This window comes from Thermobia domestica, chromosome 3, assembly GCF_964235325.1.
Source record: "Thermobia domestica chromosome 3, izTheDome1.hap1.1, whole genome shotgun sequence".
Taxonomy (NCBI): Eukaryota; Metazoa; Arthropoda; class Insecta; order Zygentoma; family Lepismatidae; genus Thermobia; species Thermobia domestica.
In genome coordinates, this window is record NC_137456.1 from 17,627,176 (window position 1) to 17,644,849 (window position 17,674).

Genomic DNA, 17,674 nt, shown 5'->3' on the forward strand with positions numbered 1-17,674 from the left:
TTGACGTCTTGTTCAGTCTTGAACTGCTTGCCACGCATAAAGTTGTCCATGGCCAAGAATAAATGGTAATCCGAAGGGGCGACATCTGGGGAGTAGGGAGGATGAGGTAGAAGTTCCCAACCAAGTTCTGAGATTACCTCCAGCGTCTGTTTTGCGGTGTGAGGGCGCGCGTTGTTCTGGTGATAGAGCACACCTCTTCTGTTCACTAGCGCTAGCTGTTTCTGGGTCAGTTTGGTGGCTACCGTTCTCAGTTGTGATGAGTACACATCTTTGGTAATTGTCTTACCACGTTTCAAGAATTCGTAGTGCACGATACCGTTTGTAGTCCACCAAACAAAGAGCAAAACATTGCGTTGATGGATGTTCGGTTTTGCAGTCAAAGGCTTCGGATCATTCGGTGATAGCCAATGGTATGACCGTTTTTTATTGTCATTCACGACCCACTTCTTGTTACAAGTTAATATACGGTCCAAAATTGGGTAGATTTTGTGTCTCGTCAACAAAGATGAACAGATATTCAGTCTTAGAACTTGGCTCGTAGCGGTCAGCTGGTGAGGGATCCATTGACCCAGTTTCCAGGTCTTCCCCAACAGATGCAGACATACCCGAATGGTTTCCCTGCTTACCTCGAATCGGTGAGCAAATTCCTCACATGTTTGACTAGGATCATCTTCAATAGCGGCCTTCAGGTGGTCCATATCCACTAATCTAGGCCTCCGAGAGCGAGGCTTATCTTGCAAGGTCTCGTCACCAGTTGAAAATGTCTGGAATCATTTTTGTGCTGTACGTTTACTTATTACACCCTCTCCGAACGCAACACATATTTTTCTAGCTGCTTCTGCACCATTTGTCCCCAATTTAAACTCGTAAAGCAAACAAGCTCCAAGAACTTCATTTGACACTAACATGATCACGAGCGATTTTTACACACCACACTAACAAATGCGTTGTTGTATTCACCGTGGCTGATGCGTCAATGAATAAGCTTTCCCAAACAGTCAAAACTTTCATGCTACGGCGACAGATGTCGCCGCAGCAGCCAAATGGACGCGGGAGTGGTTCAAAAGCGCACGAACTTTCATGCTTCCCTGGTAGAAACTGGATCCATTTGGCTAAGGATAGAAGTCAGTCGAGAGCTTTTGTGAACGCGGCATTGAACCTCCGGGTTCCATAGGCCATAAAGATAGTTAATATACGTAGAACAAAATTTCCTACTTCATAAATTGTAGTGGAACTGCATCACCACTCCTTCTGAACCATTTGTATGGCTCAAACTTCTCGAATGACCCCACACGATATTAATATTTTGTGCGTATGTCCCACTACCAGGATTGACGAAGTTACAGGATTGATTCACAATTACATGTCTCGGGGTGTCTATCAGTCACGAAATCAGAAAACAATCATGAAAGTCACGAAATTTAGCTTGTGAGTCACGATTTTTTAAAACTGTACAAATGTAAGTACAGATTGGAAAATTTTGTTCTATAAAACGTGAAAATTCACCACCAAAAATGTCTATGATCGTGTTTAGACGCTACCAAATCGCAAGCAAAGTACGTTTCTATCGCATGGGTGAAACTTCGGCCTAACTCGCACTCAAATTCGCTCTTGAAAATGTTAGGTAATTTTTTATGATTTGGTAAAGAAAGGTCACGAAATTCCATTTTGGAATTTTAGTAGACACCCTGTGTCTCCATTGACCATTAAGGACGAATAACTACTGGAAAAGAGTGAACTTCATTGACAAATACTAACCTTCACAATCGATATAAGTTCAAATTTCTAATTAGTTCGGGTTTACTTTACAATGCCCGCTCCAGCTGGTGTACTCACTCAGAAACGAGAAATTACACTCTATTCATTTTATAAAAATGCATCAAAACTTCCCTAACCTTAAGCTAACTCGTTCCTACCCCTACCCTATTTATCCTTGTTTTCCTTTACTCTATCCTACCCTACTCTACTACATGCTTTTAAAGCCCTACTTATCGATTCGCAGCAGGAGTGCAAAGTTTACCCATTTGTTCTTTGTCAAAAGGAACATTCACTACATGTGACATGCTGCCAGGAAAACAACATATGGTAGAAAGCAACACGCACGAAATGCATCTGTAACGACGAAGCACAGCGTATGAGGCAAATAATAATAAGAAGAAAAACACTGTCACAACACATTACGTCAAAATCATATCGATATTAACCGCGCTCAAACACATAAACAACCACTATCACAGTAAGTCATCGCGTTACCCGATACTAGTAACGAATCTAGAAGAACAGATACATTCTCAAAACCGGGACCAAAAGATTCAAATCACTGAATCGAATAAAATGAATAAAATAACCAAAGTAAAAACTTACCTAATTAACTATCGTAGTGCATGAATATGGTATTTCATTATAATTGTTTACGGTGAACAACGGTTCAGTAGCTTTTCAATATATATTTGTGTAGTACGCACATACCCATTAGCTCCCGCGGATGCCTCGTCGTAGTGTCGCCAGGCCCTCCCAAGTGCGTTTCGCTTTCTTCTCCCAGAAACCGTGTTATGTAACATGTAGTGACAAAGTTATGCTCATTTTATGTTAGTTTATGGACACATGTATACGAAGAGAGGTTAGCTCGGTATCTGGCATCCCATTTTTCCTTCTTTTTTTTTCTTCACTATTGTGCATCGAAGGTAAGGGATACGGTGATGGTGAGATGGATAATAATGTTGGAATGATGAAAATGGTGGAAACAGGCAATACCGAGAAAACCCACGCAGTCCACGGACACGATGTTTGTTCAGCTTAAAACTTACTTGACGGGAAGTGGGATCGAACCATGGACTCCACGCGTGAGAGGTGAGCAGATTTCACTAACGTCCTAGTTTTGCATAGTAACTTTTAGAACTCATGGTTCTTCCAAAGGTTTACTTTCTGTTCATGACAATGACTTAGGTAAAGAGAGCTACATTGGATGATTTTTTAAAAAATAAATATTTTTGGAGCGTCCATATATCATTTAAGCTATACGTCACATATTGTAGTTGTCATAACAGCGACTATACTGGTACTGAAAAACTTCGAGTTAAGTTTACATTAGCATCGGAGGTTGGTGTCTCCGCTGTAGAAGGTTGCTGTGCAGTGTTGTACAATTGTGTCTGCAGGGGAGAGGCACGCATCAGCCTGTTTTGGGCGGTCATTCGAATCTAATATTGCGTCTTATCCGCGCTAGAGGACGGTGAAACTGAAAGACTCGTGCTGGAATGCATCCGTACAGCGCAAGCACGGTAATAACTGTAGGTATGCCATAATTTGTATCATAATTTTCTAATATCGCAATTTGTACTTATGGTTGAAAGTACTGCATTTTGTGTTTGCGTAAGGATACCAACTCCTCAATATTAGTGTAAGCTTTATGTCCGTGTACTTGGTTGGAAGTAATTGTTAATTGAAAAACAATTCTTCAACTTATTAATAATGACTACGTGTTTTGTTACGGGACTAGAACAAATACAAAAGCAGTTAATTATGAAAATATAAGACTTCCAAACTGAAGGTATTTGGTAACAGTTTGATGCGGATAAGTTCATTAGTTACTGAACTGTGGGGTTTCTTCTACAACACTTGCTCACAAGAAGTCTCTCGTAAACAATCTACGAGTAATTTACTCAGACTTCGACAACTTGTATCTCCGGAGCTATACGAGGTAGGGAAGAAAAGATATACTTCAGTTACTAACTTGTTGATCCTAATAACTGTACCAAGTTGCATCAAAATCTGAATCTGTGAGTTTCAAGGTTGGGTGAATTGCATCGAAATTAGCCTTTGTCGGTTTACCCTATGTTTACTTCAGTAATTCAGTTTGGTTTGGAGCATGTATTACATTCATTTTTATAATGTATAAAGTTTTAACTAAAAAATATAATTAAACTTATAGTGTCAATTGTATTTATCCTACCGATAGATTTTCGAGAGTCGCTTCTACTTTCTTCCTTGGTTACTCAATGTAAAAAGAACAATGCAATCACATAATTCAGACAATTATTCGTCCATAATGATACGAATGAAGAACATAAATAATGATACATAGTTGCTCAGTGAATCAATGGAAAGCATAGTAACGAATTAAAATATGAGTCTTTTTGACTAAAGCATTCGGTAAAAGCGTTCCAACAACTAGATCTCAGGATGAACCGGATGAAAGATTCCTACAACATTCATTTGTTAATCAGCAAGACTTCAGCTTTTATCCTGATGAAGAAGTAAGTATTACTCTGAAACTATGCGACAATATGCTTTACTGGATTCTTCAGATAACAAAATCCATCTTTTTAATTGGTACTAGCTGAACTTGCGCTCTCTACAAAGCACATCATTCGCATATGAGCATGAATCTCCTTGTTATTCCTAACAACATCTGTATATGTCCCTTTACAGACACAAGTGAAAGATGTCTTCATAAAAATCTGCAAGGAGAGATTTTTTTCAATATCTCGCACTATTTGCAAGATATCAGCCTACTTCTATTTAGAGTTTTTAATTCATGTATGACCAGTGTTTCTTCTTGCATACAGTATGTAAGAAGAAAATACATTACACACACACTATTAATTATAATGTCAGTGATATATAGTGTTTATTGGGCAAAACACTCCAAACAGTAAAGATTCGGGAAGTGGTTATCCTTCGCATTTTATTATCATTTGGACATTAAACGAACGCCTGATAGATATACAACCCCTGTATGCAAATATGAGGTGTTTGGATGTATAACTGGCAGGATATTTTTTTAAAAAATATTCAATTAAAACTGAAGAATCTACATAAAATTTGCAATCGATCAATGAAAACGGTATCTTTCTAGAGCCTATGGTTCCCGAGAACTTACTGTCGAAAGGATTGGCCACAAACATGTAGACTTTCCTAGCATTTTAATATATGGATTACAGTTAGTTGGCCACCTATTCTATCACTCGCGAGTAGCAAAAAAAGATCACAAAAACTTAATAAATATAACCAAAATAAAAGGAACAACAAAAAGTCAAAATACCAGTTAACAGGACATAATCCTCGTATATTTTACCACTTTACAATCCTATGACCAAATTACTATACACCGCATTTATGAGTTTCTGGTTAATGGAAAATGAAAAGTAAGTTAAAACTGGATACAGAATTAAGTTTTTAATGAAACTCTTGATAATTAGGGTGGGCCGAAAATATTTTTTTCAGATATTCAGGATTGAGTAGTTATCAAAAGTTGTGCATTGGTACGCAATTAAGCCATTCCAAATATGTTGATTCTAAAACAATAGTTAACCGGGCCCCCGTGGCCCTAAAGTACCTAATTTTTGTTCAAATAAATTGATTTTAGATAATAAGAACATTTTACCAGACAATACTATTAATACATAAAGCATGAAATACATGGTTTCAGTATACTCAAATAACTATTAAGAGCTTAACTAACTTTCATAACTACCATATTAACACACTAAAAACCTTCGTGTTGAGCCCAGCTCAGAACTCTCAAACTTTAAGAGAATATCACTTTTTCGCATCTGGATGCAAAATGCACAACACTGGTTTTCCGAAGGCGGCGCTTACATTGCTGAATTCAAATAAAGTAGAAACGATATGGCTGCAAGCCTCTCTTCCTGTATTGTCTTGCCTTCGAATTAAGCATATGATTTTGGACTACAACTCAAAATGCAAACCGATCATTAACCCCATTAAGAAACAATATACCTCCATTAAGAGCCAAACTAAAGAAATTTAAGAACGGTGCTCAGAAGTTATGTGATATTTTCTCTTGCAAATGCTGCGATTGATTAACCTGTAAGTGTGATAAATCAAATTAAATACCGCTTTTGGAGTGGAAGCTCATATTAGATCAGAGAAATCAGAGACAAATGACGAGTTGCAATGTAGATAAAGCAGAAACCCATAGGCTCAAAAGAAAGCATTGACGCACAGATCGATTATGATGCTACGATACCAATTACAAGCGGGTTACAATCGTTAGCCTCAATCCCGCACTTGGAACATACACTAAGCGCTTCCACCCCGAATTCAGACGATGAAGAGTTTGCATGGAGCTATCGTTTAGAGAATAAAATCTAAAGTAAACCTAAATAAACAATAGTGAGCCTTAAACAAATGAGTACCGCAAAAGATTTAACAGGTGTATCGAATAGGTCGGCTGCTAAAATTGTATCCGCTGTTTTAGAAGATATGAATTTACTAAACAAAACTAACCAAGACAAGGTAGTAGATAAAAACAAAATCCGTAGGAAAGAAAAAGAAGAAGAAGAAGAAGAAAAAGAAACCGTCTGCAGTGTAAAGCTACTAATTTTAAGGGTCTCTATTTTGATAGCCGAAAATGTCAAACTATAGTTCTAATTGACAATTGCAGTATGCAAAGCACTGAAGAATATGCGGATTATATCGATTTGACCGATTGGTCAGAAGTAATAGTAACGAAACCTCCAATTTCGGCTAACGTATCAACAGAAGAACTAACCGAAATGATTGTGGAAAGAGGAGGTTTCACAGTTTGTCACGTTCCCCGTCCACACACAGGCTTTGGAGAGGTGTGTAAAGGTAGTAACAGAATCATCTTCAGAAGTATGCGGGAGTGTTGCACGAGACGGTTATATTCACGCAAAACTGGAAGGACGAAAGTATCTACCAAGCTTCGGACATAAATCTCAATATTTTGTTCCAAGATTCAACTAAGGAGCTTTAAGTAAGAGGAGAGTGGGTGGGAGGAACTCGCTGTGTAGCCACCTCCACGTGGTGAGTTCTGGACTGGTTTGGCGTTTGTTGGTCAATTTTTTAACCTTACCTTATGTATTTGTGTCCGTACTATTATATCTACTAAACACCAATCAGACGAAGAGCTGCACATCAGATCAGAACATTTAAAAACCTGGGGTCAAGTTAAAGTATTAGGAATCTTAACCAATTTTCTATACATACTTAAAATAAAGGTATATATTTTAAAAAAAAACAAAATAACACTTTTCGGACCCGCAGGCCCTGGTGAAATATTTTTATCTGCCCTTGTTTTGGGGAAGAAACATGGCATTATACAACTTTTGCACGGTTCTCAAACTTAATTTTCTGAAAACGAATATTTCAATATTATTTTCACTACTCACAACCATATTTTTTCAGCATTAATGTTCGTTCGGGCTCCCGGGGCCCGGTGAAATATCTTTTTACCCGGCTCTGTTTTGGCGAGGAAACATGACATTATAAATTTGGCACGGTACTGAAACTTAATTTTCTAAAAAAAAATATATTTCAATAATATTTTCACTATTCACAACTACTTTAAAAAAAAAAAAAAAAACGTTCTTTAGGGTCCCCGGGGCCCGGTTAAATAACTTTTATTCCGGCTCTGTTTCTGTGAAGAAACATAACATTATACAACTTTTGCACGGTACTGAAGCTTAACTTTCTAAAACTATATTTTAATAATATTTTCATTCCTCGCTATTTTTTTTTTTTTTTTAATTAGCGTTCGTTCGGGCTCCCGGGGCCCGGTTAAATATCTTTTTATCCGGCTCTATTTCGGTGAAGAAACATAACATAATATTATACAACTTTTGCATGGTACTGAAACTTAACTTTCTAAAAATATAGTTTATTAATGTTTTCATTGCTCGCTACTTTTTTTTCTTCAAAATTAACGTTCTTTGGGGCCCCGGGGCCCGGTTAAATATCTTTTAATCCGGCTCTGTTTTGGTGAGGAAACATAATGTAACATTTTACAACATTTGCACGGTACTCAATCTTAATTTTGTATTTAAAAAAAATAAAAAAATCGGCCCACCCTATTGATATTGCTTCAACAGAAGGTGATAAGTGAAAATGGAATGAAAATGAAATTCTCAATTTAACGTCGCACTATTACCTCCGTTAAGCTAAGGGAGATAGAAGATTAAGGCAAGTGAATGATGACGGAAGAATCGGTGAAATGATAATAAGGGAGAAAATGGGAGTACCACAAGAAAACCCACGGACACGATGTTGTCCACCACAAACTTACTTGGACGGGGATCACGGGGGCGCGGTGGCTCAGTGGTAGAGCGTTCACCTGTAGTGCATGGGGTCCCTGGCTTGATCCCCGCTCAAACCAAGTAAACTTTGTGGTGGACAAACACTGTGTGCGTGGGTTTTCTCGGGATTTTCCCGTTTCCTCCCACTTTCTTCATTTCACCATTTCATTCATATCTCATCATCAGCGTCTCCTTTAGCCTAACCGGCATAACCTTGGAACGTAAAACTTAAAATATTGGACGGGGATCGAACCAGGGACCCCACGCACCAGAGGTAAGCGCTCTATCACTGAACCATTCTGTGTACTGGAAATGGAAGGGGAAAAATAAGTATATTGAAAGATATTTAAAAAAAAAAGAATGATTGGCCACATTCACGCTGTTAGCTACGGAGAAATGCAATATGGACCAAATGACGCAAGATTGAGAGTCACGGCGGCTCCTTGGTAAGGCGCTTACCCCTATCTCTGGTACGTAGGGTCCCTGGTTCTCTCCCCGCCCAAGTAAGTTTGTGATGGGCAGCATCGTATCTTAAGTTTTCTCGGATATTCCCATTTCCTCCCATATGCTCATTCCACCAATTCTTCCATCATCATTCGCTTGTTTTAATCATCATCTTCCTTAGCGTAAAGGGCATAGTCATGAAACGGTAAGCTGAAAGATTCATCTCATTTTCAATAACGCAAGATTCAGGCAAGAAGTAGTATCTGACTAAGAATATGAAAGAGTGGAAGGATGGATCAAACCAAGTGAGAAACTGCTGACCTGAGAATATGTATGTCAAACTTTTGTGTGATATTGTCGGTACACGTGAGTGGTAGAATAGTTTCCTAGTTGGCTAACTACCTGTAATACAGTACAACCCCTCAAATCCGAAATAATTGGGGCTGAAGCCTGTTCGGATTTCGGGGAGTTTGGATTACCCGGGAAATAATAGTGTGTACTTATTTCGTCACTGAATTGGCGGTAAAATAACGACTGAGGTTAGACAGGGTGTCCCAGTGGTCGAAAGGGCAGTGACTTTGACTGGCGGGTGTACACTCATGTCCAAAATGATTGTCGCATATCTATAACTGTCTTCTTCTAAGAATATAATTAGATAATGATTTAGAATAAGCATTAAGTCGAAAAATGTTAAAACCTTAAAAATAAATAAATAAATAAATAAATTTGTGTGATTAAATCTATTTTTTTTTTTTTTTTTTCATTTTCCAGCTGTAGTTATTTTTTTCTCTTGAGAACGTGTTCGGATTTGCCGGGTTTTCGGATTTCCGGGGTTCGGATTTGAGGGGTTGTACTGTACCATTATTTACATTTTATATTCGGATAATTATGGAGGAATAATTGTGCAGTTACATTGTCGTTATGGTAAATGGAGAAAATTACCGATTTTGTATCACACCAATTTCTGTCTAGGTACGAATTCAATCATACACAGAGTGGCGGTCGAGTCGTGGATTTTTCACTCTTTGTATTTTGTGTGATTACATTAAATGACCGAGGAAAAGAGTGAAAGTGGCTTCCGAAGTGACAACTTGTAATTTATTTATTTTTTTTAACACATATTTCTGAAAATAGGTGTAGTTATATGCAGTATTTAGAATATGGAATTGCAATGAATATTTATTTTCATGCATGATACATGTATAATTTTGTTGTTTGAATTTCAGGTATCAGAAGAAGATGATCTTCCTAACTACATATGCTTCTCTTGTGCAGAGAAGCTCGACAGCTTTCAGGAATTTCGAGATACATGCCATAAATCGGAAAGCTTATTAATTAAGTTAGTCTCATTGAAAGGTGTTTCTGTTAATGACGTAACGAGAGTGAAGGTGAGTAGATATAATGTTTATATTACAGCACTGTATGTATCTTAGCTTAGTTGAGCTACTTTATTCAGTAGCTCTGTTTCTTAATTCTGGAGAAATGACAACGTGCCTGTACTGTCCATCATTAATATAACCTATTTCAAGCAGTTTGTTAATGCACTGTGAAGTTTCTTTGTAGTGTTACTGACTCGAACCATTCCAGCGATCGGTCAACTATACTTGGTATATACAGGATGTTTCAAAATAAATATCGGGATTTTAAGGATTTGTAATACTTATTTCATTTAACGTACAATTATAAATAACACATTAAATGAAAGAATAACTCAGACAGTTTTTGCTACAAGTGTTCAATATGAGCACCATACGTCATACGGCACACATCGAGTCGATGGTCGAGAAAAGCCCATAAACTTTGGTGCCGGGATATGGCACAAGACACATTCAATTTAGGGGAGTCTCGTTGCAAGTGTACCATCTCGTAGGGATTTTGCTGATCCCCAGATGCAAACATCGCCACTGGAATGAAATGTCGATTCATCACTGAAGACGATACGATCCAGAAAATCTTCGTCGTCATGGAGCAACATTTCATTTGCAAAGTTGGCTCGTAAATCGTAGTTTGTAGGCTTTAGAGCTTGTAGCAACTGCAAACGATAAGGACGTAGTTGTAAGCGTCTTCTTAAAATTCTTCATACAAACGGTTGCACTGTAACTATAGATTTAGTCGTCCCAAAATGTAAAACACAAAATTTTTCTGCTCACTGGTGGTCAGCTTTGCTACTAGCGCTTTCTAACTGCAGACAGAGGAAACAGTGCATACGCATGCGTGCGTACAAAATTGTTTGAGTTACTCTTTCATTTGATGTACATTTATAATTGTAAGTTAATTGGAATAAATATTACAAGGCCATAAAACCCCGATATTCATTTTGAAACACCCTGTATTCTTCATGACTGGCTACTAAGAGTCAATTTAAAACATTTACGTCATACGTACCATTTATCATTTCGATGGAAATTATACTGGAATGTTTCAGTAGAAAACTGACAGTTGACAAAATTCGTATTCCAATTTTTAAAATCTTGGTAATAATTTAAGTTGCTGATGTGCAATCTAACTAAGGCTCAAATTAGGAATAGGACATTCCTATCCTTGGTTTGTTGTAATTCCGTTTTATATTCAGGCATTCATTGTAATTGATAATTGAACGTAATGGAAATATTCCAACCCTACATTGCACCTGAGGAAGATTACACCAGGAATTAAAATTATTACAAAGAATTCAAATTCAAAAATTGGAACACGCATGACTTGTTAATTTTAAGTAAGTATGATATATGTTCACAAGTCAAAATCTTATCTTGCACCGACAACTGCTGCCGTTTAGGACACTACTCCCTCTAACCATTGTCAAGAGCAGAATTATATCCTAAAGATAAAGGGCAGTTGGGGGTGCAAGGTAACATTTTGAATTTTTAACTATGCACCCAAGAGCAAATTCAGTAACTATATAACTTACGTTCAATTATCAGATGAGGAACGAGAATGGGAGAACTTTATAACGGGAACTGCATAGTTTATATCGTTTACCAAACATTAGAGTCATCAAGTCTAGGAGGTTCAGGTGGCAGGTAATGTATTCAGAATGAAAGAAAGTAGAAACGCTGCCAAAGTTTTAACTGGAAATTCAATCGGGAAACTACCGTTAGGGAGACCTAGGCACAGATGGGAGAACAATATTAAGATGGATCTCACAGAAATAGGAATACAAAGTATAAAATGAATCTTCCGGGTATCATAGGCCATAGAGTGAGTGAGTGAGTTTAGAAGATGCGGACATAATTAATATTTATTCCTTTAATAAACAAACTCAAAAGAATAAGATTTATTCTAATATTACATATGTATCAGCGTTTAATTTAAGCGGTACTACAGATTACTACACAAAAATCCTAGAAAATTTGTATCGCAAAATGCGTGCACCTATGATCATAATTTATTACACCGAAGTCGGCTATTTTTGCAACAGAAAACAGTTTGTCATTATCTTTCGTTTATCATAGAATTGTTCTCTTTCGATCTTACATACAGTTAAAGCTTAGTGGTTAATCTTCTTGGAAACCCGACGTTTACTTTCAGGTGTCTGTTGGCTCTGAAGAATACAATCTACTACTGACTACAAACCAAATTATTGGAAACAGACCGTAGAACTGATGACAGAGACCATATCCTCTTCGACACTTTGTTCTATCTTTAAAGAAGTGGCTCAATCGACTCTACAAATCCAAGACTCGAGCTTATTTTTCAAAAACTAGATTACTACCTGAAATACGGGACCTTAGCAGTACTCTTTTCTGCCCTTCTATTTTTCCTCCCATATTTCTTTCATAGTATTGGCCTAGAAATACATATCTGTTTCGCTATATTGGCTTATTATACGTTGAAGTTACGGGGAAGAAAAATAGTGTTCGAAATAAAATGTTTAAAATATGGAAAACAAATTGGATTTGAGTAGCATTTGGCTACAATTAGAAACTGGACTTTGTGTGAAATAAGTTTTTTTGTTTTATCGTAAAAAACAAAGTTGATTTCGTAGTGCGTAATTCCAATTAGTCGTTTCTTCAAGTAATTACGAATTAAAAAAATAAATAAATAAATAAAATAAAACTTTATATGGATAGATTCGAAAACAACTACCTGCTTAAACAATCTATAGAATGTCAGAATTAAAACTTTTTAAAAATATAATTACTGTTACTTTTTCCTTACTTTGCTTTTCATTATCATACTTGTTTGTGATGTATACAAATTTAAATTTATTTCGCATTTTGCTACGCAAATATATATCGTTTACCAAACACACACACACACACACACACATATATATATATATATATATATATATATATATATATAAAGAGAGCGAGAGAGAGAGAGGTGTGAAGCACGAGCTTTTCGCAATGCACGATAAAACGAAAGGCGTCAGAAGTAATTTTGGGTTCCTTGACATTTTATGATATTCTGAGTGTATTTTCATTGGTTTCCGTTTCGCAATAAAACGCGAAATTGGCACCTTTTTTGCGAAATTTTAAAAATACGTTTTCATTAATTTAAAATCGCCAGTTTTCCGCTGATGGAACGGTGGAATGTGGCATGAACTGTGCTGTTTGGTGGATTTGGACGCGACTATAGAGAACATGTGTTTTCATAAGACAGCAAAACTTTCCTACTCATAATAAGTTTAGTTACTGATTTTCCTTCATCTTGATTTAAAAAAATAAAAAAAAAAAATAAAATTTTCTGTAAGTGAAATTTACAGTGTCAAGTGAAATATTCAGTGTATTTTGCTTTTAGGTAATTAATGATTTATTTCTGTAGTGATCTATGAATAAAAGAAACAATTGTAAAAATGTCAGGGAATATCTTTTCCACAAGCGCTACAAAATACGAATTTTATTTTGAAAATACGACAAAACGGGAAATATAAAAACGAAACGCTAAATTTTCAAATTCTTAGTGTGAAAATCCCGTGCCCCTATATACAAAACTTGTAAATTGCGATGCAAATTTAAATTTGTTTTTCATTTTGCTATGCAAAAGCCAAAATCTAAACACACACACACACACATATATATATATATATATATATATATATATATATATATATATATATATATATATATATATATATATGTGTGTGTGTGTGTGTGTGTGTGTGTGTGTGTGTGTGTGTGTGTGTGTGTGTGTGTGTGTGTGTGTGTGTGTGTGTGTGTGTGTGTGTGTGTGTGTGTGTGTGTGTGTGTGTGTGTGTGTGTGTGTGTGTGTGTGTGTGTGTGTGTGTGTGTGTGTGTGTGTGTGTGTGTGTGTGTGTGTGTGTGTGTTTTTTTTTTTTAGATTTTGGCTTTTGCATAGCAAAATGAAAAACAAATTTAAATTTGCATCGCAATTTACAAGTTTTGTATTGCATTTTCACCAGCAAAGAAAAATGTCATTGATTCATTTATTTATTTTGTTCTTTTATATGAAGTAATGAACATTTTTGTGTATCACAAACAAGTATGATAGTGAGAGACGAAAAAAAAAAAAAGTAATAATAGGAATTATGTTTTAAAATGTTCTAACTTTAACATTCTACAGATGGTTTAAGCTGGTAGCTGTTTTCGAATGTGTCCATGTGATTATTTTTATTTTAAGTTTTTAATCTGTAATGACTTAAAGAAACGGGGAATTGGAATTACACAGTGTACGAAGTGAACTTTCATTTTTATGATAAAATAACTTAGTTTCGCACAAATGTACAAATCGATGGGTATCTGCACAAAGGCACAAAGGTGATATGTCCATTTTTCTTCGAAAGTCAGGTTTTGGATGATGTGGATAATGCCCGAAGTATATTTGCAATTGGTGCACATTACATTAAAACAAAAGAACCTCCAGTAAATATTCCACTAATAAAAACAAAGTTTTGCATGAACCTCTGATTTGTGAGATGCATTAAATGTTGTCACCTGTAAAAATTACGGCATGGACATATCACCTTTGTCCGTATACCCATCGAAATGTCCTTGTTGTACTCAATTGTTACTCGAATCCAGCTCCTTTTTTCTTTTTTTTTCTTTTCTTTTCTTTTTTTTAATGAACCGAATGTTAATTTTCTTTCGTCATTTCAATGTAAAATAACAGACCATGGCAAAACAAATATTTCTGAGCCAATGCTATGGAACAAATATAAAAGAGGGAAGAAAAGAGTACTGATATGGTCTCGTGTTTCAGCTAGTAATCTACATCCCGATCCCGAAAAGTAAGCTCGAGTTTTGGATTTCGATAGTTCATTGAGTGTCTTTACAGATATATAGTAAAGTATAAATGAGAATATGGTCTCTGTGATCAATTTACTGACCAATTTCCAATAATTCGGTTTGTAGTCAGTAGTAGATCGTATTCTTAGACCCTAACAGACACCGAAGGGAAAACGTCGGGAATCACTGAACTTCAATTATATGTAAAATTGAAAGAGAACTGTTCTGTCGTAAAGAAATGACAATGATATGTTCTTTTCCATTGCAAAAATACACCCTTCCGTGAGAAATTATGATCACTTTTGCATTTAGCAATACAGTTTTTCGTTTGCATCGCATTTCTAAGATTTTGTGTCGCAAACTGCGATGCGATACCGCTTAATAAAACGCTGATATATATGTATGTGTGTGTGTGTGTTTTATATATATATATATATATATATATATATATATATATATCCTTTTGATAATAATCTCAAACTGAAGTAAATGAAAACCATATGATGCATTTTGAATTTTAGGTAAGCATATGATGCATTTTGAATTTTTCGTTATGAACGTAAGTTGAACTCCATTTTAAACTTTATAGCCATAGAAAGTAATACTCGATCATTTGTCTAAAGCTGAGAAAAGACTATGAAAAGTTTTTGATTGTCTAAATGTTGGTACAATGTCAAGTATCTAAGTATCTTGCGTCTCAGCTCGAATGTTCGTTTCTAGTGAATGTGAATTTGTACTTACCATTATGCAGAAGTTTTATTTCATTAGAAACAGTTTTGATCTTTGTATAATATCTTCATCAGTTTTGATTAGGTGCAAACATTTCCTAGTGCTACAGATAATACAAGGGAACACAATAGAGAATTTACATCTAATTAGGATTGATGAAAGCATTAAGAGAAAAATCTAAACCCTTTCCTGCATATTCATTAATTAAGAAATGAGTAATTAGCAAGCATTGTCATTAAGTGTTCTTGCTGTCCTAGCGGTTTGTACTGTATAGAAATACAACTATTGAAACAAATGTTTAATAGCCTGTTGGTAGTTTCAAAATATTTTATTCTGTTTTCCCAGGTGGAACATCAACTGCCAACACCTCCTCCGTTAGCTGCAAGTCCGGTGGATCCAGAGGTTCAAAGAGGATTAGAGAAAGTAATGGAAAATAGCGATCTAACTGTGAAGATAGAAGCAGTACAAGGAAATTACAAAGAGCATTTACCTAATCCTGATGAGGCTTCGAATGATTCCGACGATTCAGCAGGAAATGCAGTTGAGGAGCCAGATAAGCCTGTGGAAGAAGATGCCCCGATGGATAGTGAACCAGCGAAAGATGATGATAACAATGATCTTCCAGAAACCAGTGATATGAAGGACGGAACAGAGGAAGGTGAAAGTGGCGAAGAAGAAGCTTCCAGCTCACAAAGAAAGAGGCAGGCAGGACCCATAATAAAGACTGAAATGTGTGAAACGGAGAAACCCCACGGAGAAAGTGCCGAATGTGATACAGAAAATGATTTAGACGCTCCCCCTGCCAGTGTGGGTAGCCAATCAGCTAAAAGTGACGATCGGAGCTGTACGAACGAAGTCTCTGGTGATGTTGAACAGTCCAATGTTGATAGCTGTAATAACAATGACGACGAACAATCGGCTGAACAGAATGTTCCGTATGAAGAATCGAACGAGGAAAGCACTTCGTATGGCCCGGGTGACGACCAGAGCGTCTCTGTTGATCAAAGTGAGCCTTATGAGGAGCAACTGGATGATCACAATGCTGCCTCCAATGACTATTTTGATGCATCGAACTATGTCGAGACAAACTGTGGTGCCTCTGATACGGGAGACCCTGATCAGAGCAACGGTTCGCAGATGTCGAATGTTCAAGGCGATGTTGTTGATGATGAGGAAGATGTAATACTTCTATCCGACGATTCAGACGATGATGCACAGGATATTAAGCCGTATCAAATGAATTTGGCAAGATCAAGAAACAGTGGCGTCTCATATGACCAGTACGATGCAAGGAACGTTCAGAGAAGCCAAGGTGGTGGGAATATGACCAATTATACAAACAGGTAAGTAAGTTTCGTTTTCGTGAAAGCAAAGTTTAAGTTATTAGTAATAAATGGGGAAGATGGTTATCACGAACATATTCCAAGGGAGGATAAATTCGGGGTTGGCAAACTATATCTTTAGTCAAGAATTTCTGATATTAGTTTGCATAACGTACAGTTCTAGTCACAAAAAATGGAACTGTCTTCCAGAGACTAAATCTGAAAAAATGATCCTAGGTTCTCCTAGATTCTCGCTCTTTTTTCATGCATTTTTGCCACATCAGGGGTGGAAATTGAACGATAATATTGCAGGTTTTAAATGATTGTTGTATTTAGTTTGTAATAAACAAAATAGTTTTAACACACAGTTATTAAAATTACATAATAATGTTATTTAAAAAGTAGTTCACAGGATACTAAAATAGCATGATACATAATCAAATGCAGTTAAGTTCGTTCCTCTAATCACTGCCTTAACTTAGATTTTGGGGGAGTTGTTATTCTGGCAACACTGCAATTTCTATGGATGGCAACATTGAAAATTCTTCAGGTTCATATTTTGTTATAGAATAACATTATCTATGATCGTGATTAGTTGCATTTCATTATCTCCTTTCACTTATGAATAAACAAGCAAGAGGAAAATGGTAACTTTTACATTATTTTTAGTATGCCAGGCTCGTAAACTGGATGGTCACGTCCCATGTAACCACGGTGCGGAAGGAACGCTAAACTTTTGGCTAATCAATCGATGAAGAGTTCTTGATATGTACTTCATTATCCAAAAGTGAGGAAAAGAAGGAAATTGGTATCAAACTATAAACTTATTATTATTCTGTAGAAGGACAAACAGAGAATTTCGTATGACTTACCTTCTATGTAGCAACAAGTTTTCTTTAAATGTGCTGAGGAAGAGGTGTGAAATGCCTGGAAA

At 36.4% G+C, this 17,674-nt stretch overlaps 1 protein-coding gene across 1 annotated transcript in view; it reads left to right on the forward strand.

The window, feature by feature from the left end:
- Positions 1–17,674, forward strand: part of LOC145680203 (uncharacterized) — a 35,911-nt gene that overhangs the window by 9,308 nt on the left and 8,929 nt on the right. The window contains exons 2-3 of the mRNA XM_081750513.1: positions 9,728–9,889; positions 15,764–16,761. Coding sequence (XP_081606639.1) covers positions 9,728–9,889; positions 15,764–16,761 — 1,160 coding nt within the window. The remainder of the gene's footprint in view (positions 1–9,727; positions 9,890–15,763; positions 16,762–17,674) is intronic.